A 27247-nucleotide genomic window follows, 5' to 3' on the forward strand; every position below is an offset into this window, starting at 1 on the left:
CTAGAATTTTTGAATTTTATCTTTCCAGATTGAGAACTTCCTGAATATATACCTCTTGCATTTCTGGCACCTTCCATGTAGAAGGCACCTTATAAGCCTAATTTGGTTGGTTGACTAGTCCATGAGATAGTTAAAATGTTCTTTGAATGTCTGTCTTGGAAAAACTCCCCAAATGTGGAGCTTTTGTTAAACTGTTATCTGTTATTAGAATAAGACTAGTGACCAATTCTTGATCTTATTAAAAGAAATCTCTGCTTTTGTTATACATTCAACACTCAAGTGAAGGGTGGGGATTCCACAGATGTAAAATTCTCTCCTTCTGATCTTTGTTTTAGTAGAACTCTTGTTTTGTGATTATCTCATTCTAGTCAACTATTTTATCCTTTATTATTTACTCAAAATTATAGAACATAATCTAGTTCTATATTTTAGGTAAAAGATTTGTATCTTACTAAAAGCTGATTAAAACAGTAGTGAAATATTACTAGATCTTTATTACTAATCTTTTGTATTATCTGACATTTTTAATAAGAACCATAATCATAAAGTATGTGCTCAGTCTCTTTTTTCCCCTCCACATCAAGTATAGAGTCTCTTGAACAGTGATTTTCAGTCTGTATATTCTGAAACTGCCACTGCTGTGATTTATTTTTGGTCAAAATATTTAATCCATTGTGAAATTTTAATTCACATTACCATGAAATCTGAGATTTTTTTGTTTTTAAAAATGATCTTAATTTCCTTTTTTTTTTGAGCATTGTTTGAAGTCCTTATTTGTAAGTAATTGGTACTTTTGTAGAAGGTAAAAGATGTGGAAAGCTCCTTTGTTTTTCTAACACTGTTGTTTTTTTTTTAAGATTTATTTATTTATTTATTTATTTATTTAGAAAGACAGCCTGTGTACACAGGGGGTGGGGCAGAGGGAGAGGGAGAGAGAATCTCAAGCATACTCCCTGCTGAGCGTGGGACTTGATCTCAGGACCCTGAGATCATGACCTTGAGCTGAAATTGAGAGTTGGATGCTTTAACCACAGAGCTACCCAGGCGCCCCTCTGACACTATTCTTTTATAGTTTTCTTCCTGTTTCTATAGTTGTCTTCTCTTCACTTCCTCCTCTGCTGGTCATCCCTTACATGTTTACTTTCCCCAGGGTGCCCCCTAACTCCTTCCCATTTGTCTTTGGTGATTCCCAGCTAGCTGCTTTGCTATCGCCTATGTTTTTGGTTCTTAAATTTATATTTCTGGTCTAGATCACTTGCCTACTATGGGATCTCCTACTTTCAGGTAGTTACCTCATTGAACATTGAAAAATAGAATTCTTTCTCTCCTTTTTGATACCCTCCTCCCACCCCAAACGTATCTTCCTCTGTTCCTCGTTGGTCAGTGACAACACCATCCAACCATTTCTCCAAACTGTCCCATCTCCTTGTTATTTTGACTCTTCCCTCTTCATCATCTACATTCAGTTGGTTTCCAGGTCTGCTTCCTGCAGGTTTGTCTAGCCTTCTCTGAGATTGCAGAACTTTATGCATGTTTGCATATTAAAACCACACTCTTGTTGCAACCTCAAAACTTTAACATATGTGGCTTCTTCCACCTGGAATGATAATCCTCTTCTCTTGGCCTAATTACTAGTTTTTCTTCAAGACCTAGTCATCACTTCTTGCAGGAAGGTTAGGTGTTGCGCTACTGTTCTCCCAGAGCATCCTAGTGCGCCATAGCTGTTACCACCCAGACTTCTCTTCCACCACCATATCATGAGCTGCTGAAGGCCACAGAGTGTGGCCTGGATTTGTATGCTCTGCATTTAGCCTAGGGCATGGCAGGCAAATTATTAAAAGCTTGCTAAAAGAATAAATATGATTAGGTATATGAGTTTTTACAAATCAGATCTTTTTCTGAGGCATAGGTGTTTGTTGATTTATTTAAGAAGGTTGTAATACACCCTTGTCTCCAGTTCTGCATTTGGAACCAACTGAGAGAAATATAAAAATCAGTCTAATGCCAGTCAAAATATTAGCTTACGTGCTAATAAAGCTGGATCGGAGAATGTGACTTGACTTTTGTCAAGGCTTTCTTGTCCTCCAAATCTAGACTTTTCAACAGTGTGTCTGAGGGACATACCAGGTTGGCAGAGCAGACATACTTACCCAGCCTTCTTCAGGGAGGACATCCTGACTCCTAACTTCTTGGTAACCCCATTGTGGCCACGTAGAGAGCGGCTTCTGACCCAAATATACTTATATAAAAGCAGAAAGAGTGACTTGCACAAGGAAGATCTGAGAAAGAAACCATTAAGAGTTCATTTGTTCGTTCATTCAACAAATAAATATTGAGTGCTCACTGTGTTCTGGGCATTGTGTAAGGAAATGCAAAGGATAGAGATTGGGGTCATATGTTTTATTTAGGACATGCTCAGTTCCTTCATCTGGACTCACTACCAGTAAAAAGTCATTCTTTCTTATAACAGAAGTCTTCTCTAGAAAAGGTGAGGACAGGAGAATAGAATCATTTTTACAAACTATAGCTTTTTCTCTGTCTGTTTCATGTAAAATAATTCTGAGGACTATGATAATTTGAAGGACACAGTGGCATGAAATACAGAGAAGCATACCAGAGCAGTCTTTTATGGGAACATTTCAAAGGGCTTGTTAGTTTTACAAAAAATTTGCAAAGCCTGATCATGATCATGATCGTTGTTTTCCTTTGCTTGCAATACTAAGGATCTTAAAGGCCATTTAGTATGTCACCCTGATTTATTTGTAGCATTTATATGTTACTTAGGAAGTCTGGTCCGCAGGGAGCTGTGGTGACAGCCTTTCAGAGTAATGAGGAAGTTCTGGAGATCTCAGCCACAGACACCGGCGTGGTGTTGGCTGTGCTAGGTCTTTATCCTGTCAGCAGCATCTTCTGTGAAATGGTTTCCAAATGCCCTCGCATTTATCATTTCGGTCATTGTATTTAGTGCTTTATGTGATTCATTTATTGTCATGTATTAGATGATCTTAAGGTATAGCCTGTATTATAACTTTTTGTCCATTGCATAACGTAGATAAGGACAGTGTCCCAAGTACACAATAAGAAAAAGTCGTGTGCTTCTTTCAATCATTATACAAGGGGAGTGGTTCCCTAGAGCAGTGGTTCTCAAATCTGGGTGTGCATGAGGGTCATAGTAGGAAACCAGGGTGATTTTTAGAAATAGAAATTCTGGTATCCATCTCTAGAGATGGACTCAGAAGGTCCTGGGTGGGGCCAGAGTATTCAATTAAAAAAAAAAAAATACTCCAGGAGACTGTTCTTCAGATGGCTTATAAAGCACCCTAAGAAAAGCATTAATTGTACCATAGAAGCATTGTTTACATAGGATTTCTTATGAGGTAACCTCATGAAGAGAATAAACACATTGACACAATAGAAGACTTGTGAGTAGTGACTTCGTTAGGGAAATTGAGGATGGTGGTAATTGTTTTCTGGCGTGATAGTGTTAAGAGTTAGTTGGAAAAATCAGCATAATTGGGTATATATAATTCTACCCAGAGACTGAGGGTGAATTCAATCACTTGCTATTATTATGATTTTGTTTGTGTCTGTCGTTTTTAGTGAAAGAATCCTTGTTTTCGGTAACTTTGATTCCTTATAATCTTGCATTTATTTGTAAGTCTTGATGTTAGCAGCTAATTTTGTGAATTAACATGTCTCAATAATGCCTAGCTTAGTACGTTGACCATAGTAGTCATCTTATAAAACATTTAATTATAAATGTCCAGGGTATTTATCAGTTAATGAGCTCTATACAAAAATTATTGCAACTAATAATTGATATATTAAAGTCATAATTATCATATAGAAGAAAAATTAGAGCTAAGTACACTCATTTTTTTTTACTCTATTATTTTTTTACTAGTCTTTTTCTTTTTTTTCTTTTACCTCTTTATCTTCCTTGACCAGATTGTTGCTGCTTTTCCTCATTTTGTAGCTATAATAGAAAATCTGACTATTTTGTTGGTGCCCTTAGACATGTCCCAGTACTCACTCTAAGAGAGTAAGTAGGAAAACCACAGGTCCTGGGTTGCTTGGGACGGCCAAGACCTTTACCACTGGTCCCGCATAATTAATAATAACATCTTTAGTCAATCTAAAGATATTCAAGTACTGAGCAACCAGGACCTTAGAAGCATCTGAACCACTGATTTGCGAATTGAGTTCTTGCCTTCACTTCTCCGTAGAGGTCCTTCAGTGCCTCTGCAGTCTTATCTTCGTGGTGTTAAAGTCATGCCTCTTTCTGTATTTTGATTTCTAACCCCCACGTTCCGGCATCCTCTTACAGAAAACACTAGTAGCATCTTTATTTTTAATGAGATTTTTTGTGTTTTTATGTGGAATTTTTAATTTGTTTTAATCTTATTGTTGAACTATGGAAGGTTTTGGCTGTTTCCAAAAAATTTGAGAATTCCTGGGCCATTTACTTATGTGTAGGCATTAATGGAACAAAAACATTTTCAAAAAGGCATAAAAACCAGTATTCCATGGCGTTCGTGAATACTCGTTCATGCTAAGGGTTCTTTACAAGAAATTCTAACTAAAGGAAAGTTGTAAGTGCAGTTTCTTTTGTCATCTTTCAAATTAAAGGAACTTGCCATTAGTCCTTTAGATACACATAGATCTCCATTTCTGTTTACTTTGAGGAATACTTTTTCCCCTTACAGTAAGATGCTTCTGTACTTTCCGGCTATCTTTGTTGTATATTTACCAAGATTTGCTCTGAGAAGTGGAAAATAAGATTTTTTTTTTTTTTTTTTTTTTTTTTTTTTTTTTTTTTGTAGGAGAGCTCCAGCAATCGATTTGTTGAAATATACCCCCAGAGATGAAAACTGTCAGAACCCATAAGACTTGGCCACATATTCCCCTAGTTGTGCATTCGGTCTCCTTTTAAGATTAGGGTTTTGTTGTTGCTGCTGCTAGGGTCTTTGTTAGCCTGCGGTTTAAGTAAGACTCTTAAAACACATCAGTGGTTAGCGTTTTAGTTTATCAGTTCCATTATAAATTCTGTGTAGTCTGATTTACCTTTTGCCCTTTCTCTATTTTATTCTCTATTTTTCTCCCTCTTAATCATGATTTTTAAATATATCTTCAACCACTCTATAATTCTCCCCTCCCCTGAAACCTGCTAATTGTGCAAAGTAAATATCTGTATAATGCTCACATACTTGCTCACATACTTTTTGTTCTCTTTAAAACATTTATACTTGCAGGAAACGTGATTCTTTTTATAATTTTTTTTAAAATAGTCTCTATGCCCAGCATGGAGCCCCAACATAGGGCTTGAACTCACGACCAGGAGATCGTCGAGACCTGAGCTGAGATCAAGAGTTGGACACTTAACCCTCTGAGCCACGCAGGTGCCCCTCTTTTTATAGTTCTTAACGGTACTACTGACATTATCATAGAAGACATTTAATCAATGTTTTATATATTAAATAAGGGAATCCCATACCATTTCAGTTTTCAGTTCTGCCTCATCTAATTACTTACCTCTGGAAATTGGGACACAGGAGTGCTGTACTCCCTTCCAGGATTGCCACCTGAGCACGTTTGAGGAAGGCCTGTGGCATGCAGGGTCCAGGGATTCCTACGGTCTTAGAAGTGGGGATGAACCACATGTTACGTCCTAACCGTGGTAGAGACAGGTATGAGTACTTTTCTTACCTGGTTGCAGCTCTGGTTTCTGTCATCCATTTGATCCTTTCTTATTTTTTGTTTAGGCCAATGTCAGATGAAATGAATAGAGAATTGTATTTTCTGATTTTAGTATTTGTGGTAATTTAGTTCTGTATGATGATTCCAGAAGGTTTCCAAATGGAACCTTGCAGGATTATATTTTCTAAAAGCCAGGATTATTCTGTTTTTTATTGTTTCTGTTTTGGGTAACTCTGTTGAGGAATATTTAATTTTTTCAGTGAAGTATGATAGTATACTATAAAGTTAAATCTAAGTATAAATCTATAAATTGACTAGGAGAATGTCTAATACTTATTTTTTCTTTAAAAATTGTGATAGTGGGGGTAAACAGATGTGGAGTATAGACCAATCACTTGTTGACTCAGAAAAAAGCTTTTTTTTTTCCTGCAGACAGTATGTATCTCTGTGTAGTTTTGAAAGTGTATCAGAGATTTGTCTGCATGTTGCTGTTGTACAGCCAAATATTGCAATGTAATGGAAAGAGCATCTTTTTTAAAAATAGAACTGGAGCTTTAGTTCTATTTATTGCCTTTGTTGTCCTCTTTTTCCATAAAGTTTATGTGCCTGGGAATAAAGAACAAGTAGTGAAATTGAGAACGAAAGGAGAGAAGGTATAGAATTACAAGTGGAAAGAATTGTGTAATAAAATATTCCTCTAATGGATTAAAATCCTCTTAAAAGGAACACTTTCCTGAAGATAAGACTATTTTGTTCCCGTTTCTTTGACCCCATATCTAATTAGTCACCAAACACTTTTGATGCTTCCTTTGTGCCACCTCCCACGTTCCTTCCTTTTTAAGCTGTGGGCCATTAGAAAATACATTTTGGTTTTTCCACGTGTCATCCTCCACAGTGATGTTTGCATTGTTCCATCTGACTAATTGTCCTTCCTGTCCCCGGTTTATCCTTACAGTTCAGTGTATTCGTTCTTCATGGGAGCTCTCAGCTCAAATCCTGTGTCCTTCGTAAAACCTTTCTTCACTTGAGCTAGAAGTGCTTTCTCTTCTCTTTTGAACTTCTGTGGGTGACCCTTATTCACTGGATATCCCTTGTCCTTAGATGCTGTCCAAATCTTATTTCAAAATCAATTTTAAACCTGTCTTTTTAAGTAGACAGTTACCTTTTTAATCCCCTGTAGTTCTTCACACGGTGGCTATATATATGTTGAAGTGCGGGAGTAACATCTCTGTTATAGGCTTATATGTAGAATATACATGTATGTGTATGTGTATATGCATATTTCTAGATTAAGCTTTCGGTACTTGGGAGGGATATGTATGAGTGGGACTGTAATATTACTGAATCCTTTTAATTGTATTGTTTTAACACTAACTGAATAAGTAACTTGGCTTTTAATTTTAACCTTGGAGAAAATAGATGTGATGCTCATTCTTCCAGGATTCAAGATACCGTAGAACTACAGTTGTTGGAGTGATGAATGTTTTAAAATCTTCTAATAGAAACATAGTCTGTCCCTTTTCACCTTGATTATGGATGGCCTCCATTAGGCCTAAAAATAAAATATGAATCGTTTAAAGTGATTCAGTCAACGTTGTCATCTCTTTGTCAGAGAGTTCCTATTGTTCTTGGATTTAGTGTTTTGTGGTGGACAGTGTACTTTCTTGATGAATATTTTTATTCTTATAGCACATATCAGAGCAGATATTAAATTTGTTTAATCTGTCAGTAAACTTTGGGTCTTCATTCATTTAATGAAGAAACAGTTTAATAAATGTCTGCCATATGCCAGACATGCACAACAACAAATAAGATATATGGACTTTATGTTGGAGGGACTCGTATCCTAGTGGTAAAGGAAGACATGTATATAAATAAGTATAATAAATTGTTACAGTTGTAGAAATATACATTGAAGGGATAAAGAACCAAAATCCTATAATCTTAGCCATTCCCATTTAAAAGTATGAAATTTAGTAAGCCCTAAATATCCCAGTGAATTCCCAGTATATTACTTGTAAGAATTAATTGAGATAATATAATTGCTGTGTAGAAGATACAGATACCACTATATTCTGCTTCTACAGATCATAAAATAAACCTAATTTAAAGTCATACAGTTGGTTCCCATAATAGGATCTAAGCATTCTTCAACTCCAGTGACAGTGTTAGTAGTACCTTATTTTTGTTTTAGAAGATAGTTTTATCCCAAGTACCCAGTGCTATGTTGGTGTTTAATCATAGAGACATTAATAGTTTAATTATGGAGACTTTAATATTTCCAGTTAGGTTTAACTTATCATTAGATTATATAGTTTATTGAAAATATAAGTAGCTTATTTTAAAAGGAATCTTTATTAATTATCCAAACCCCCCCACACTCACAGAGCTGCGTAGGAAAGCAAATGTCATCACAAACTAGAACTGCACACTGGTGGGCCAACCACTTAGAATACTGGCCCATTGAGCAGAATTCTCCCAGCACCTTTGTGCGCTCATGTGCCTGATTCATCCTACTTTCGGTTCAGCTGTGAGGTTTCCTGTGCAGCTACTCAGGTCCTTCTATGAATGCCTCTGTGGGCCAGGATGGGTTGGAAATTAAATTTAACACCTCACCATCAAGAAGACGGAGGTTGCCACAGGTTAGTACAGCTCATTCCTGCCTGAGATGAGGACCAGGAGACATTGGTGAATCCCCATGAGAATGATGGTAGGGGAGCTAAGGAGAAGAAATTGTCTTGGGGTGTCTTTAAAGAAGAAATGGTTAATTTGGGGTGCCTGGGTGGCACAGTGGTTAAGCATCTGCCTTCGGCTCAGGGTGTGATCAGCGTTCTGGGATCGAGCCCCACATCAGGCTCCTCTGCTATGAGCCTGCTTCTTCCTCTCCCACCTCTCCCTGCTTGTGTTCCCTCTCTCGCTGGGTGTCTCTATCTCTGTCGAATAAATAAATAAAATCTTAAAAAAAAAAAAAAAAGAAATGGTTAATTTAAGAATATGCGAAATTTGCTTAAAAAAATATGCTACATGACTTCTACATTGTCGACACTACGTATATATATATGATTTAGTACCCCTAACTCTGAGAGGTAGGGAGGGAGGTAGTAGTCAGAAAGCCCATTAATCAGAGTGCTCCATGAGCCTACCCGTACACTACTATAATTTGTAGCTCGGTACTTTCTTGGGGTCAATTTTTCTGTTTCCAGCTGTGCCTGTGTTCCATTTCTCTATAGCTATCCCACTTGAGATTTGCTGTTAGTACTGGCATATCATAAGCAAAGTTCTGAATTCCACCCATTCCAGAAGAAGAGTGGACTTCCTTCTCCTTATGTACTAGAATTAAATGTAATGGAAGAATTCCTATCGATTGCTCAGACTTGCCAGTTGCTTGAGGCATTCTGTGATATGCTTAGTCCTTTGGAAGGAGAAAGTTGGGAAAGGATCAAAAATAGGGTGGTCGGGTGCTCAAATGAGTTTGTAGGAAGGGATTTAGAAACAAGGATGAGGAGGAATTGAAGGAATGCTCTCAGGAAAAAAGGTGTAAGTAGCTTTATTTTCCCATCTTATTAAACTGAAAATCTGCTTTTATTAAACTAGCAACATGCACTTTTGTAGTATCTTATTTAAGCTCTTTGGTCTTGGCAGCAGGATTTGATATGGATATTATCAAGTTCTTGATAGCTTTACACTTGATGTCATCAACCAGTTAGATAAGTTACAGTCCGTTAGTACCCTCTGCTAATTAATTACAAGTGAAGTGAACTAGGCACTTCCTGAGCAGTAGGAAAAGGATCCAGAAGCAGGAAGATCAACTAGACAATAGTCTCTTACAACATGAAAGACTACATTCAAGTGCCTGCAGCTGAACTTGACAAGCCCTATGAACTGCCTTCAACAAGGGAGTCAACCGCATTTCTCTGGCTGAGTAGGTCCAATGATTTCATTTTACTTGTTCTTGTGATGTTTACAAGTACGGTGTTCTCTTCTGTAAAGTAGTTAATAGTGTTTCTTTCGTGATTACTGATGCCACAGTCATTTTAACCTTATCATCAATATGAAATCTCAGTAAATTAAAAAAATTTAATTCTGGTTTCATGTATCTTCTCTCTAGTTGGTAGCCTTTCATTCAGAATAAGTAGTCAAGAAGGTGTTTCTGTTTCATTTTGGGTTTTCTGGAGAAACTTACTGTGATCATTTACTTCCCTGTATGGTAGTGTATTCCTGGTCTGTGGGTCAGACTCACTCCTGCAGTCATGATCATTGGTCATGGTTTGTGGAGAACTAAAATGTTTAGTTTAGAAATTGTCTAGTACTTGCATGTAAAAGGGCAGTTACCCTTTGAAGTCATCCGCTCTGGGCTGGACTCTGCTCCGCTATGCTCCTTATCAGCTAGGTGCTCTTGGACAGATGGCCTCCCTGAGCCTGTTGCCCATTTATCAGAGGGAGATGATGGTAACCGCTTCAGAGAGTTGGTGTAGGAGTGAGGAATGTCGGAAAATACTTAGTATAATGCTGCACACATCACGCTCAGAAAATGACATTTCACTGCCCCCCCTCCTCCAAACTGGTACTGATACTGTTTCTGAAAACTTACCGTGAACCATATACAGAATTTGTTGAGATTTTTTTTTTTTATTCAAGTATAGTTGACATACAATGTTATGTTAGTTTCAGGTGTGATTTTTAAATGATTCGTTTACAGCAAGGTTTTCATACTGTCAGGAAGATTATCCTTAGGGCCCTCAAGAACCTTCTGCTTACCACTTGTAGTACTTCTCTCATTGCATTACTATAGCTACCATTTCATTGAATGCTTGCTATATGTTATACCCATTTCATTTTTAATTTTCCCAGTATGTACAAAGAAGGCATTATTATACCGTTTAACTGATGAGGAAACATAGGCGTAGTAAGATAAAGTAACCTGCCTACCCATTGGACAGGAAGAGACCTTGGGGTCACCCCTGGCCTGCCCTACTCCAAAGACCTGCCCTTTAACCCCATACTGCCTGTTTGGCATTTTCATTTTTACTCCTGTTTCTCTCAGTAGACCTAAGCTTTCTGAAAGTAGGAGCTGGATCTGGTGTGTATTCCAAGTTCACATCTTTTCTAAAACCTCTTTGAACTAAAAGCAATGTATGATATCTGAAAGTGTCAATGTAAGTGAAACCTAACAGCTATTAAGAATCTTTTCTTATTGAAAATAACATAGTTTACCATTTTGACCAGGAACTTGAAGCAGTGAGACTTGTTTTTCAGTCCCTTGCTGGTCTCTTTGCCCTGATAGCAATTTGAGTGTACTATATTTGGCCTTGCATTAGTGTTAGCAGAGTATTCTTAATCTTAATGGGTTGCAAGCTTTTTTCATCATTGCATTACCTAGCTTGGTACTCTGCATAATAACCACTCAATACATATTTGATTTTAATTTATTTCAGTGTATTAATATTTATCTGAAGTATTTTTATATTGGTTGTAGTAGACAGAGACATATGACTTTTGCTACTTGGCTTTTTCCTCCCTCTCCTCCCCTCTTCTTTTCCTCTGATGATAGGACCAGTGTTTGGTTTTGGATTCTAAAAAGAGTTCGGGTGTTTTGGTGTTCATTAATTTGAAAAATTTCCCAATGAACTCTTTGGAGTTTTTTTTCTTCTGTTAAAGTAGAAAGCATCCTGAACAATAGATAGCATTTTATATTATCAGCACTTAGTGCCAAGTATATAGTGCTGAAATTAATTCACTATCTTTTTTATGAGTTTATAAACTCAAGGGCAGGGATCTTGTCTCTTACACTTTCTTGTATCTGTGGCATCTAGTATGGTTGTAGGCATGTAATAGGTACAAATGAGATACTTGGGTGTTGACTGATTTGACCACTAGTATATGTGGTGCCGTGGGAAGAGCGTGGGGTTACAGAATTAGACGCTGGATTCTCACCCAGCCATTGCGTTTGAGTGAGTTACTTGCTCAGTTCTGCACTTCCCACTTCTGTAAAGTAATGGTAATAATGATTCACTAGTTTTTTAGGAATGTTATTAGATATGCACAGAGCTCTGTGATCACTGAAGATGCTGTACAATTCTTAAGTCTCTCTTGTTTTTATCACTTTATTGACTCTGCTCCAGGGCAAATCTGGACTCAGTCTTCCTTGTTTTGGCCAGTGCCGGGCACTCAGTTGACATTTGGTATATGACTGCGGGCATAAATGATGCGTACTTCATGAGCAAAGTGAGATCTGGTGAAGTTGTCTCTTGCATAATCTTACTCTGTGAGATAGTAGTAGAAGTCTGCTTAGACCTGAGTTCTTTTAGTTTCGAGCTCAAGCAGCCTTTCATACCATATTTTGGTTTCTAAATACATACAAATGCACACTTACACAGACACACACATAACTCCAGTTTCATAAATCATGGCGATAATTTTATAGTGGCTCCAGACCAGCATTCCTGTTATTAGTTTGCAGGACAAGAAAACTCATCGTTCTCACTTACATGGTTCTTCCCAGATAGCTGATGTGCTTTACCCAAGGCCATGTAGACACTTAAGGGAAAGAATTGGAATGAACCCAGATATTCTGGATCCCAATCCCTTGCTCTTTCCAAGATACCAACAACTAAAACTATATAGAGCACCCTTTGCGCATTTTTGAAATTCCTGGACTTTCCTTTGAGGTTGTTTCCTCCTCTGGTGTTGTTCCTCATATGATATATTATGTAGAATTGTACCAGCCACGGCAGAGCAGACTGTCCTTCAAGACCGTTGTGGCTGGCGCTGTGAGTGGATTGGGCCAGGCACTGGGAGGGTGGGGCTGGGGGATGCAGAAGGTGATAGGAGACAAGATTAGAAAGGAAGTGAAGGGCATACAGATTATATTTTTGCTTTATAGGGTAAATTTGGTAGGTTTTGTGTGTGTGTGAATGTGTGTATGTGTGTGTGCACACATACACACACACACACGCCCCTAAACAATTTGATTTGGAACTTTGGAATAATTCACTAATATATTCACTTTGACCTGGTGTCTCTGGGGAGGGGAGGGGACGTTTTTTCAATTCTCAGTCAGTAATGGAATTTGCATTTCTGTTTTCTATTAGCGCCAGTTTGCAGTTTTTCTTTTTATTTTAGATAACTCATTAATATCCAGAAACCTGAATTTCTAGATGTTTTGCAGTATGAATAATCTTTGTACTTTGTGATTTTGTTCTTCTTTGGACAGGAGTGTGTTGCTGCTGTTCTGCTCTGCGTCCTCGCTACAAACGCCTGGTGGACAACATATTCCCTGAAGATCCAAAAGTAATTTGATCTACATCTACTGATCCTTCTCTTTGCTGACCCATCCTTCCCCCTGCTGACCTCCCTAAGGTTTCCCTAATTTCATTTCTCTACTTTTACCCCTAAATCTTATCATGTACACTACTGTTTTTATACTTATCTTTTATTTTTTTATTTTTAAATGACCTATGCTTGCTTGTCTAATTTTCAGACCCTTTTCATAGATTAACATACATCTGGGATGATGGACAGATGGTAGTCTGTTGTCTAGATAGTTCCTATATTTAAGTAATACTTTTTAGAAATTTATGAGCTAGGGCCAGATTATTTGTGTGAAATGCTAAGAATACAACTGTGAGCACAGACATGGTTTTCTGCTCTCGCTGAGCTCACAGACAAGGAAATTGGCGATTACAATATTGTGTGAGAGGATGCTGGGACAGAGAGATGAAGTGCAGGGTGCTCTGGAGCAGGTCGGAAGGATGCCTCGTGTGGGCCTGGAGAACAGAGGCCTTAAGGAAATGAAATCTAAGCCAAGAACTAAAGAGTAAATAGTTTGGCCACACAGTTTTCAGAAGAGAATTGAGAAGTAAAGGAATAATATTCCAGGCAGTTTGTTCTCTTTTTACTTAAATGCTTGTGAATTTTTTATAACCATTACTTTATTATGGAAGATTACTGTTTTCAAAGCAACTGGATTTGAATGATTCTGTTTGACACTGTCCTAAGTTTTCCAAGACTCCTTTAGTCTATTGTTAAATGGATGTGAACAAAAAAATGTTAGATGGGTTTAATTGCTTTATTTTAAAATGTAGCCAGGACACCTGACTGGCTCAGTCCATAAAGCATACAACTTTTGATCTCAGGGTTATAGGTTTGAGTCCCATGTTGGGTGTAGAGATTACTTAAAAATTAAAAAAAAATGTTTACCAAAAAAATAAAATATAGCCAGTTATTGAAACTTTTTGGTTACCTTAACATTTATATATTTCATGACATATGAAATATCTCATTTTTAGTCAAATTTGATTTAAACATTCAGCCATTTAGAAGAGGTTTATCTGTTACATACTATTGGCTGCCAGGTACCTGGATAATTTGTGGCAGGTTAAGCCTGAAGATATGGTACCTGCCTTTAGTAGCTTTCCATCCATTGACTGACATAAAGCAACAGCATACTAAATATTAAATCCTAATACATAAGCAAAATTTTAAGTAAAACAGGTGGTAAAGTGTTTGCCTTTAAAGCAGAGAGGTTTTACTGTAGGTTGGCAATCTCTAGGAAGCATTTTCGGAGGAAATGAGATTTGCTGAGCTTTGAAGGATGTGTGCCATCTGGAAAAGTGAGATTAGTCTCTTTATTGCAAGTGAGGGGCCTCTAGAGAAAAGGCAGAGGGGTGCAAGAGAAAGCAAGAGGTACATTTGAGATTAAGAACCTTCAAATGAAGGTTTATATAGCCTCATTGTAGAGGGTAATGGGTGGTAATCATGTTGACCATGATTTCTAATTAGAAATTCCAGTCATGTCATTTAATAGACTGAATATTCACATCATTGCCCTGAGGAGTCTGGGGCATATGGTTACTGAAGATAAGATGGAGGCCAGATTATGGAGGAATGTGAATGACCGACAAAGTTTCTCGTTTATCTACTTTAACTCCTAGGCAGTGAGGGAGTTTTGAACAGTAGTGACCATGGGAGTGATGACAGATAGATTAGATTAGTAATGACAGGTAGAGAGAATGGTTATAGAAAGAATCTTTATTTTTGCCAGGTTTTGATTGATTGATTGCCAGGTATTTAGATAAGATTTGTTCAGATGGAGATCTGTAAAATAAGATTTTTAAAAATTTACATAAACCTTGCATACATGTGGCAATCATAACCCATTTGACCTTATTTGTTATTTTTAGTTTATTGACCAACAGTAGGGTCCCTGGGTTGCTCAGTCGGTTAAGCTTCTACCTTTGGCTCAGGTCGTGTTCCCAGAGTCCTGGGATCGATTCCGCATCGGGCTCCTTGCTCAGCAGGGAGCCTGCTTCTCCCTCTGCCTGCCGCTTGTGCTTTCTCTCGATCTCTCTCTGACAAATAAATAAAATCTTTAAAAAAAAAAAAAAACACAAAAAAACAAACTAATAAAAAATCATGTAATGTATCAAAAATAGATCAGACGTACTGCCCAGAGCACAGAGGTCTGTATGTTATAGTCCCTGCCTTCAAAGAGTGATCTAGTGAGGGGGACCAAACCATGTCTTAATAATTACTAGCCTTAGGATCTTGGGCAGGTACCTCAGTTTCTCATCATGAAATGGAAATTATAAATAGTGCATATTTCATAAGGTTCTCATGAGGATTAAATGAGTTAATATAATTCTTTGCTCACCCTTTCTTCCCTAGTGTCTATGACAGTGCCTGGCACATAGTTAGCACTTGATGAATATTTGCTTAAGGAGCGAAAAACAGTATGATAAATATAATAGAGATAAGTACAGTGAGCTAAAGGAGCATATAGGAGGAGCTTCTTACCCAAGCTTTGAAGGGATGTTGGGAAGGGTGCATTGAAGGCGTTTTGGAGGCCATTGAGACCTGTAGGCTGAGTAGGAGTTACCCAGGTGAGCTAGAGAAGCATCCCCAGGCAGAGGTGAGTTGAGTGAGAAGAGTCATGCACAGACTATATGATTCCCTTGATGTGTGCTGCTTTTGATAATGCTGAAAAGCAGAGCCCTGATTGCCTGGGGGAAGAGATGGATTGCAGAGGACACAAGGAATCTTTTGCAGATGATGGAAATGTTTGTATCTTGTTTTTTAGTGGTGGTTTCACAGATATACAACTGTCATAGTTCAAATGACATACTTGGGTATAGTTTATTGTGTATAAATTATTCCTCAATAAAATTAGTAAGGGATAAAAAAAAATGGATGCAAGAGAGTCATATTTAAGTAATGAGGTGGAGGAACCAAGAGGGAGAGGTTAAAGAACCAGGAAAGAGAGAGGCCATCCTAACTTGATGGAGCCGGATCCTGGGCCATGTGAAGCAGACAGCAAGAACATACGCAAACTGACTTCTCCAAGACGAGTCCTCCAAAAATAAGGCACTTTCACTTTCCGTGGGGCAGGGTTTCTTCATTCAGGTTCTGTTGATCCAGTTAATTCTTTGCTTTTGGGTTATCCTGTACGTTGTGGGATGTTTATTAGCATCCCAGGCTTCTGCTGCAGATGCCAGTCCACCCACCTCCCAGCTGTGACAATCCAAAATGTCTCCAGACATTACCCTGGGGGAATGAAGTCACCGTGGTTGAAAACCACTGTTCTAGAGGGCACTGAGAAAGCAGGGGTGTTTTCGCTAGTAAATTCTAATCTGATGACTTCCACCTTCTCTGAGGAGAAGGAAAAGAGCTCATCTGATGTCAGAAAGGGAAGAGAGGCGGCAAGGTAGCAAGTTTGAGGAAAACCAAGTAGGTAAAAATATGAGGGGTTGGCGATGGAGCATTGGCAGAGTAGCCAGAGAATTTGGAGGAGCCAGTTGAAAATGCAGATTTCTAAATTTTTAGTTGTAGATTCACCATTTAACATAATTTTTCTGTCTCCCTTCCCACCTCCTCTAACAATCCCAACAGCATTTAGTTACTTGGACTATGTATGACCATAACGTTTAGGCTGATAATTAATCTGTTGCCTGAGGGTGGGGAGTACCATCAGACCTGTGGCCTGTCACCTTGTAGAGGGCAGAGACAAATGAAAGTCTGTCGATCCCACACTGGGGGCCTCTTGTTGTTTTCATACATTGGTAAGCGATTCATGCAGTTCTTAATACCTTCTCATTTATTAATTAAAAGAAGGCTTTATAATGATATCAGCAACTTTTGAATCATTTTAACATGTTCGCTGTTGTATACGTAAAGGAGTAAAATAGGCTTAACAACATATTGTGAAATTTTAAAATTGAAATAAATTTGTTTGAAACCTTTTCACTAAATTACATCCCATTCCCTACATATTGCAGTTAGTTGAGCTGTTTATTTTGGAAGGTGTTAGAATAATTCATTGCTTGTGAAGGTATATTTAAATATTCTGCCTAAATGGGGGCATTTCTTTAAATTTCTGAAAATTCTGTAGCCAGAATGGTGAATATTTACAGTAAGGAGGTTATAGCCAGAAAGGTTCAGCATAAATAATGGATTAATCACGAATCCCAAAAGGGGACATGTGAAGCAAACAACGCTTAGAAATTAAAAATAACTATGAAAATATAGATAGCCTATTTATCTTGCTGTTCTTCTTATTTTTAGGATGGCCTTGTTAAAGCAGACATGGAGAAATTGACGTTTTATGCAGTATCTGCTCCAGAGAAACTGGATCGAATTGGTTCTTACTTAGCAGAAAGGTTGAGCAGAGATGTTGTCAGACATCGTTCCGGGTAAGGAAACTAATTGCTGCTAATACTGTATCTCTGAAAATTCCCCCTAAGCTAAATCATTCTGTACATTGTTTTGTCATCTGGTCATGCAAAGATGATGTGTGGAGGATAAAACCTAATACTGTTTTACAAGGAAATGTGTATACCGTATAGATGTTTGCAGCTTTTATTACTTTTCTGATGGTCATGTTTTAAGAATAGACACATGTGAGTTAACAGAGTTGCCTTTAGCTTAAGCATCTGTTAATTTTTGGTATTTTAATATTTCTTTAATGGAAATAGTAGAAATTGACTCCCTTAGTGTATTGACCTACCAGTAGAAGAGTAAAAGAGAGCATTAGGCGTAGGTGTTAAGGTCCAGAGAACGTACGCGTGCTGATTTGGAGCTGCGCTAGCTGTCTACCTACCTGTAAATAAAGATCTGCAGTCTTACTCCATTCTCTATGCTTGAACGATAGTAACTTGGATAATTTGGATTATAAGTACTTTTCCATATTCATTTTATGATCTTCGTTTCTTAGAATACTCCATTCTTCAAGTGATACTGGTTTTCTCTGCTTCCTTATTGTTACGTCTTAGAACATTTTAGCAAGTCTTACAGTTATATAAAGTTATCTAAAGTCAATTTTAATTTTTAGTGTAAGCTTTAAAATCTAATGAATTGTAAGGTTAAATTTATGAGATGTTTCCTTATGATAGTCTGTTGTTGCTGGTGATGTTTTTCACACTCAGTATTTACAAATACAAATAGATTATATTGGAAACTTGAGCCACATTGCTTGTAGTAACTCTTTTGGGTCAGATACAAGGTAGATGGTTAGAAGTCTGGAAAATAAAAAATGTCCATGTTTCCAAAGAAAAATATACACAAAGCTAATGTTAAAGAGTTTGGAAAGGAGGAGACAATGGGGTGTAGTACAGTACACTTTTTGTGTATACTTCAGTATGAGGGTTACTATATGATCTAAGATCATTAGTGTTTGTGAGAAGTAAGATTTCACTTAGGAACTACTAAATTTGCCTTTCTCTGTTCTGTGCATTTACATTTAATTATTCCAATGAAGATGCACCTAAGAGAATTTAGAAAGCTAGAAATGCTTTGACATTATTTTTCTCTTACACTTAGGTATGTTTTAATTGCTATGGAGGCGTTGGACCAACTTCTTATGGCTTGCCATTCTCAAAGCATCAAGCCGTTTGTAGAAAGCTTTCTTCATATGGTAGCAAAGCTGCTAGAATCAGGGGAACCAAAGCTTCAAGTTCTTGGAACAAATTCTGTGAGTAAATCTGCTCTCTAACTTTCAGGTTAATTAGCATCTCTAGACTTGATCTCTTCTGAGAATGTTTTTACCTGCTACAAACAAATGCTCTGGTCAGAGCATGTGGACAAACAACGCAGATGTGGGTGATTAGAGCACTGTCTCTAGGGGAGCCTGGCTCGTTGAGTTGCAAAGCGTGCAACTACTTGAGGTTGTGCGTTTGAGCCCCACTTGGGGTATAGAGATTATTTAAAAATAAAATCTTAAAAGAAAGAACACTGTGTCTAGCTTTTTCTGTTGCTTCTTGTGAAATCTATGGTACTAACCAATCCTAAGGAGCATGGGAAAATCTGTTGGCCATCAAGTAAGTTCTTCATACTCAGAGACAACAGGAGCCCCTTCCGTAGATGATCACTTGGTCTGTGTTCTTACTTGTGACTTTCAATAAGTGAAAAGAGAATAAAGTTTCTCCTTCTAAAAATTTTCCAGAACATTTGCTATTTTAATGGTCATTTAAAAAATTTCTGATTTATTTCAAAGTAATACGCTTCTTGTAGTGCATTTGGAAAATCAAGAAAACATGGAAAAGTAAACAAGACATCTGTAATTCCAATATCCAGAAGTAATCTTTTAATCTTTTTCTTTTTTTAATATATATTGGAAAGTGGGGAACATATTATAGGTAGACTTTTGTGTGGTTTTTTTCCATTTATATTTTTGAGCATTTCCTGATACAAGTTAAGCTTTATTTATTTATTTATTTATTTATTTATTTTTTGCAGTGGAATGTGAGTTTTAATTTTCTCTCTGGGATTCTGGAAGATTCAGTTCTTCATGATTGTACAGTATCTCTGTCTTAATATTGTTGTTTGTTTTTTCACAAACTGATGCTTTCAAAAGATATACTGTTACCTGGGCTGTTTTACTTTTCACATTGTTTTTGTTTTTGTTTTATGTTCAGTTAGCCAACATATAGTACATCATTAGTTTTTGACAGGGCACCTGGGTGGCTCAGTCAGTTAAGGCTTATTTTTATGAAAAATAGAGATGCTTGGTTTAATATTTTCTGAAACTTCACATGGTCAGTGTGTAGTATGGGAATTGTGACAAATGGAGTCAAATCCCTGCACTCTAACACCAGTTCCACCACTTATTAACTGTCACTTGGGACAAATGATTTCACCTCTTGAATTTCAGGGTTCCTATCTGTAAACTGGGGATAATGATACATTCTTCCAGGGCCATTGGAATGATTAAATCATGTGGAAACACGTAGCACAGTGTATGGCACACAATTGGTAATGAATGTCAGTTTAATCTCAACCACGTGTAATATTTGTGGCCCTTTTCTAGAAAATATGAATCATATAAAATTGTCATTTAGAACTGAGGACTTAGCTCTGGTGGAATTAATTTAAATTGTTTTGGTATCATAATTTCATTTTCTCACATTTATTTTATCCTTATTTCAGTTTAGTTTTCAGGAATGTATTGGTAAATTTGGTTGAATAATTCTTTGGGTTATAGCCTTTCAAGCCACCAGTCTGTATCCTGGTAGGGGTTTATATATATTTAAATTTGCATGTAAAGTAACAGTATGCTGCTTTAGGCTGTACAGAAGTAGCACATCACTGAGTGAATGGAAAGCTAGTGAGAAAAGAAAATACATAATAAGGAGCCTTAGGGCCAGGTCTGTGACACAGGAGGGGTATTTAAAACTCCCCAAATGCATAGATATTTCTCTCTTTTTTGTATTTAGAAAGGAGGTAGAATACATTTTACCATCTCAGTATTTTTCTTCTCTTTTGAGTGTACATTTCCTTCAGTTTATGTCTCCTTTCCATGTCACATATTACTCATTTGTGTGTTAAGTCATAGCTGTCACAGAAGATTTGCTGTCTGTGATTAAGGAATAAAATTTTCTGCAGGTTTGGGCCTGAGGTTATCAGTGAAGCACAGTCAGTGTTTAGGAAATAGAGAAGAGCTTTAGAGTAAGATCTTTCCTTCTAGAGAGTGGGCTCACTCACTCAAAAGAACCTGGATAAAAGTGTTCAAGTTAATATTTATAATAGTATATGCTTGATTTTCTCAAGTTCATTAAAAAAATTCCTTTTGTATATGTAGCATTGATTATATTTTATATGTTTCATTTGCTGCTTATTTGGATAATTCTTGTTAATGTAACAAATAATGGATGAAAGTAAATGTGTTCTATACTTTCCAAAAGGCGATAACATGTTTATATTGGTTTTTTTTTTTTTTAGTTTGTCAAATTTGCAAATATTGAAGAAGACACACCATCCTATCACAGACGTTATGACTTTTTTGTATCTCGCTTCAGTGCCATGTGTCATTCCTGTCATAGTGATCCAGAAATACGAACAGAGTATGTATTATCTTACTCTATGATGTGTTAAGTAGGCACCATGTCTGGCATGGAACCCAACTTGGGGCTTGAACTCACGACCCTGAGATCAAGACCTGTGCTGAGATCAAGAGTCGGATGCTTAGGGGCGCCTGGGTGGCTCAGTCGTTAAGCGTCTGCCTTCAGCTCAGGGTGTGATCCCAGAGTCCTGGGATCGAGCCCCACATCAGGCTCCTCTGCTGGGAGCCTGCTTCTTCCTCTCCCACTCCCCCTGCCTGTGTTCCCTCTCTTGCTGGCTGTCTCTCTCTCTGTTAAATAAATAAATAAAATCTTAAAAAAAAAAAAAAAAAGTCGAATGCTTGACCGAGTGAGTCACCCAGGCTCCCCTACTCTGATTTACAGTCATAGAGTGGTTTATTGATGAGTTCTGTGTTTTGATTACCATAATACATAATATGGTATGTTACATAATGATTACCAAAGGAAATGGGAAACTACACACTTTATTCCTGAAATATGGCTTTCTATTGCTGTTAGAAGGGCTGGCTGAAGTAGCCAAACTGAGACTGGTTTCTCAATGTGTAGACTAATATTCTGGTCTTTATTGTAACCTGGAATGCCCCTTTCTGCTCCCCCTGCCCCCGTGTCAGATTCTGTTGGCCTCTCATTTCTTGTTCCTTTAAAATTTGCTCTATCTGGCCACATGGTCTCCTTGCTGTTCTGAGCACACCAGGCACAGTTTCTCAAGGCCTGTGGACTAAGTGGTCTCTGCCTAGAATGGTTCTCCAGATACGCACAGGGCTGTTTGCCTCACTTTGTTCAGCTTTCTGCTCCCATGTCACCTTCTCAGGGGAGTCCTCCACTGGTCACCTTTTATTTATTAAATACCAGCCTCCCATCCCATCTTCAGTTACTCTTTTATCTTCTTCTCATCTCTGTTTCTTGTTCCTCTGTGGAATATGAACTCCAGGAGGACAAAGTCCTTGTTTTGAGGACTAGTGTATCACTAGTACTTTGAATAGTGCTGAGCATATAATGGGCTCTCGGTAAGTACTTTCTAAATGAATATATACATAAATTGAATGAATGAAAGACTATTACTAAATCATTGTCAGTCTGAGTTTATCATAACTGATTTGGGTGTTTTTAAACATTTCTTCTGGATACTTCCTAGTAATCTGGAATCAAATACTCAATCTGCAAGCACAGTCTATAGGTTGATATTTATGTGGAAATGAGAAGCTTTAAAGTTAAGAATTGAATAGGCCGGTGATGGCTATTAAGGAGGGCACACATATTACATGGTGCACTGGGTGTTATAGGCAAATAATGAGTCATGGAACACTACATCAAAAACTAAGGATATACTGTATGGTGACTAACATAATAAAAAAGTATTATAAAAAAAGAATTGAAATCAATATGAATCTGGTAAATAAAAAGTAGTCTGAGCTTTATGATACTACACCTAAAAAGAAAGAAACTAACATGAATTCAGAGTTATTGGAGGCCTTTTAAAGTCAAGATTTAGCATGTTTGTAATTTTTAGTTTTCTTTTAAAATAAGGGAATGTGCAGAAATAGAACTAGCTTTTAGGGTGCACGCTACAGTGTTGGTTCAATACAAAGCAAAACAAATGTAAAAAGTTGTTTTAACATGGTGAAAGAAAGCTGAGAAGTGATTTACTAGTTGTTTTCAGATACAAACACACTGTCTGACACACCATAGGTATAATTTTTCCTCAGTTTAGTATTGGCTGTTTAGAGTTACGCTGTTATTCCTTTATTACGAGTATAGAGCCTTAGAAAGGTAGAGGTAACTGCAACTGTCTTGCTAATTTCCTCTTTTTTCCAGTCACCATTAAAATCTTTTTTTCCGTTCCTAAAGAACATTTAAAAAATGTTTTATAAAATTTGTCCCTCTTCTGGGGTGCCTGGGTGGCTCCCTTGGTTGAGTGTCCGACTCTTGACTTTGGCTTGGGTTGGGATCTCAGGGTCCTGGGATTGGCTGCACAGGGCTCTGCACTCGGCGTGGAGTCTGCTTGAGGTTCTCCCTCTCCCTCTGCCCTTCTTCCGGCTTGCACGTGTGCATGCATGCAGTCGTGTGTGCTCTCTCTCTTTCAAGTGAATCTTAAAAAAAAAAAAAAAAAAATTGTCCCTGTTCTCCGCAGCTGACCGTAACTTATTAATGGGGCAAAAAGGTATAAAGATTTCCTGAAGAAAGGGATAGTTTTTTTTTTTTTAAGATTTTGACAATTTTGTTTTCTTTTAAAATACGGTAAATACGCAGAATGTAGTATTTCTTTTGTTTAGTATTATAAGAATTAGTAAACTATACACAGACATTTCTCAAATTTTGGTTGAAGTGAGTTTCACATATAAACCAGTGTAGGAGAGAAGTGTTTGTGATTTACATAGTATTCAGGAAAGGATACATTAAGAAGCTCAAAATTTAGGGGTGTCTGGGTGGCTCAGGCGGCTAAGTGGCCAACTCTTGATTTTGGCTCAGGTCATCATCTCAGGGTCCTGGGATTGAGCCCTGCATTGGGCTCCATGCTCAGTGGGGATTCTGCTTGGGGAATCTCTCTCTCCTCCCCCTCCTTCTCAAATAAATAAATAAACCTTAAAAAAAAAAAAAGTTCAAAATTTATTACTATAAGGTGTCTTATTTTTAGGTATGTACTGCCCCCTAGTGTGAAAGAGCTTGTCTTCTGAACATATTTTCATCTAACATTTTTCACTAATATTCATAAAAAGAAACTTGAAATTTTCTAAATACAAATGAAAGCCTTATGGTACTTTTTCCTAATTCTGGGTTTTTCAGAATTATATATTTGAAATTCCAAAATGACTTTTTGTTTGAATCACTGTGAAACCAGTGAGTAAGCTAAAATGCTTTTAAGATACAGGGTTTGATTTTTTTTTTTTTTCCTGCTTTGTCTTTAGTAAAAGTCCTTTTGGTTTTTCAGGCATATTAATACTCCTTTTTAGGTTCTAACTTAGTGACTTATTCCCTTTATCTTTAGCAAAACTATATCAAATAGAATTCAGGGGCCTAGGAAAATGGGGCTAAAAACTTAAGATTTTCTTAACATATTTGCCCTGCAGTAATGGTTCCCACCTGTAAAGTCATACATCATAATCTTAAGCTCTGATTTCCTGAGCAACCTTCAGTTATGATAGCAATTATCATCATCATAATAATGATTAACAATAGCAGGAGCAGCTAACACTTACTGAATAATTATGTGCCAATTTTTTTAACATTTTATTGGCTAAACACTGTGCATGAATTAGCTCATTAATTCATTTAGATCCGTACAACATTCCTGTGCTTTAGGCAAGACAAGTTCTATTTTACTGTGAAGAAACTAAAATTCCTTTAAGGTAATGGCTAGAATATATTGGTTAGGCCAGATCTAGATCTGAGTTGGATGCCCGCTGTTTATCTATAGTTGCTGTAAGATAGTTCCCCCTCTTTTGAACAAGGGCATCTCTGTCTGCTGCCCTCCGTCTAGGCTGCTGTGTCATGAGGCATCAGCCCCCCTCCTTGTGGCATCTCATTCATGTGCTCTGTGCCACCTTGTGCTTGGTCCTCTTACCACCCAAGGAGTGACAGCAGGCATACAAAGCAGACACCATGATAGTAGTGTTAGTCTTGCCCACTTGTGGTAGCTGTACAAGAGTCTCTTAAGACTTTGTTTTAGAAAGCGGCATGTATACACAGCTTTGAGATAGGCAAAATCTGTCTTTATGTTTCCTGTTCACTTTATCTGTTCAGTATCCTGTTATCCTTTTCTCCGTCTGCCATTCCTGAATGCCTGTGTTATGTCCTCATGGGTTTGTAAAGCACAGTCATCCCCTTCCCCGTATCTTTCATTCTTCAACACTTGTAACTTTCAGAAGACTGTGCGGGGTAAGCTAAATAAACCTCTGTTGGTGAATATTTCCAGTAGTAGCAAAAAAGGAAGTAAATAACAATCAAATTGGGCCAGAAAGAAGTTTTTTTGGGGGCAAATGGGTGACCAGTTTAACTCTGCTTGTGAGATTCTTCCTCCCCGGCTTTTATGTGCTATTTTCTAATCATTTTTCTTCTCATTCTTGAACCTATAGCCTTTTTTTTTTTTTTTTTTTTGAGTGAGGAAGAGGGAAGAGCTAGAGGAAGTTGTGGGTTGTGATGGGACAATAGGGCAAGAGAGGTTCTCTCCCCACATGGATAGGTTTTCAGTCACACATATACCTGGAGTATACATATGTTAGTATACATGGGTGTGTATGTTTAAAAATGGCTGAGGTTATCTGTACTCCCATTTTGATAGTTCTCATTTGTCACAGTACCTTCATGGGAACCAGTTTAGTCTTCCATGTATGTGGACTGTGGGAAGTGAGAGCCCCTTGTGGAGAAACAGTGAAAAAGTCTGAGGAAGCACTGAGGGCTGTTCAAGAAGAGTGAAATCCTGTTTTCACTCAGCTTCTGAGACTTCTAGGCAAGAAATGGAGAGAATCTAGTTTATATTAGTTTGAATTATCATCCCGTTAGGAAAACCTAATGCTTTTGATTAAATTCTTTTTTATTGAAAAATAATACATAGACTTGATATTATTATACTTTATAGTCTCTTTAAACTTTAAATGCTGATTTTAGGAAGATAGTATCCAGAGTAAATCTTGGGGCCCCTGGCTGGCTCAGTCGGTGGAGCGTGTGACTCTTGATCTTGGGGTCGTGAGGTTGAGCCCTGCATTCGGGGGGGTAGCGATTACATTAAAAAACAAAAAAAAAAAAACAAAAACATAACGTAAATCTCTTTTGGAACTGCCATACCTCTATCTTAGATTTTTGAGATTTTAATTCCATAGACTTGTTATTGTGTTATTTTCATTTTTTTGACTTATGATAACAATATTTATTTGGCATCCATTCTCTTAGCTAAACAGGCAGACTTGATTAAATAACCTTTTTCATGACTCGGTTTTTTCTTTTTTATAGAATCCGAATTGCAGGAATCAGGGGTATTCAAGGAGTGGTTCGCAAAACAGTTAATGATGAACTTCGGGCTACCATTTGGGAACCCCAGCATATGGATAAAATTGTTCCGTCCCTGTTGTTCAACATGCAAAAGACAGAAGAGGTTGACAGGTAGGGAATAAAGATACTAGGGTTGAGGGTGTGTTACTTTTGTATATATGTACGTGTGCTTGCTTGCCAGGATAAGCAAGTTTTATCCTTAGTATTGTATAAATGGTGGTCTCATAAACTTGAGTGAGTTTAAATATGTGCCCTTTCTGAAAAAATTATTCATCTTTAGGCTTAGTAGACAGCAGATCCTTATACATTTAAGGTTTTATTTCTTTGAGAATAAATTTACACTTGCTGCTTGTTACTGAGCATCCAAATTGCTGTTTGAATTAATACTAAAAGTTGCAAGTGTGAGAAACAAATTACAGCTAAACATCTGTTATTCTTTAGAGATCCAGGATGCTTTTTCTTAGGCGGTTAGAACTAACCAAAATAATAATGATAATAATTGCTATTCAGTTTTTTTAATGAAAGGTTAAACTCTGTTCATTTCTTATTCTTAGATATTTTGGGAGCAAAGGAAAACATTTTAACAGTTCTGCGGAGTCACGTCTGTTCTGTTAGCTGTTAGAACTGGTGTTAGAGTTCTTTCCTGAGGCTTTCTTCATTTCCCTTTTTGTTCCCAGTCGCGCAGGTCCTCCTCCTTCCCCTTCTGCCTCCGACAAAGAAGAGAATCCTGCTGTGCTGGCCGAGAACTGTTTCAGAGAACTGCTGGGTCGAGCGACTTTTGGGAACATGAATAATGCTGTTAGACCAGTTTTTGCGTAAGGAGTTGGTATTTTCCTGGTTATTTGTGACTGTGCTGTATTGATTCTGTGTTCATTTACTTACAGAGGACGCTTTTTGCTGGCATGAGTGTGTTATTAGTGGAAAGTGTAGCACTGTGGGAAGAGTATAGGAGTGAGTCTGACATCCTGTGTTTGAGCACTGTTCAGCCACTGCACCAGCTCTTTCCCCTGAAAAATGAAATACAGCCATGTGCTTGATACCCATCATGTACCGCGAATTTCTGCTCCCAGACCTTGAAATGCGTATGCATAGTAAAATACTAAACAGTGTCTGAGTGTGATATATCTCATTTTAGTAAGTTCTGTGGTCATTTCCTCCTAGTCCCTGGCTTCTGTTTCTTGGCTTGCTTTCTCCTGTGGCTGGACTGCCTTGGT

The 27247-nt window shown here is 37.5% G+C and overlaps 1 protein-coding gene across 3 annotated transcripts in view; it reads left to right on the forward strand.

Moving 5' to 3' along the window:
- The window catches only part of EFR3A (EFR3 homolog A), a 100174-nt gene that overhangs the window by 23457 nt on the left and 49470 nt on the right, over positions 1–27247 (forward strand). The window contains exons 1-7 of one of the 3 annotated variants that reach the window (XM_034668628.1): positions 5551–5687; positions 12911–12987; positions 17257–17384; positions 18511–18661; positions 20908–21029; positions 25995–26144; positions 26711–26848. In XM_034668628.1, the coding sequence (XP_034524519.1) occupies positions 17278–17384; positions 18511–18661; positions 20908–21029; positions 25995–26144; positions 26711–26848 (668 nt within the window). In that variant the 5' untranslated portion in view covers positions 5551–5687; positions 12911–12987; positions 17257–17277. Of the gene's footprint in view, positions 1–5550; positions 5688–12910; positions 13057–17256; positions 17385–18510; positions 18662–20907; positions 21030–25994; positions 26145–26710; positions 26849–27247 lie in introns of those variants that run through there. The other 2 variants (XM_011222913.3, XM_011222914.3) reach the window with 2 other exon arrangements.

Source organism: Ailuropoda melanoleuca, chromosome 9, assembly GCF_002007445.2.
Source record: "Ailuropoda melanoleuca isolate Jingjing chromosome 9, ASM200744v2, whole genome shotgun sequence".
Taxonomy (NCBI): Eukaryota; Metazoa; Chordata; class Mammalia; order Carnivora; family Ursidae; genus Ailuropoda; species Ailuropoda melanoleuca.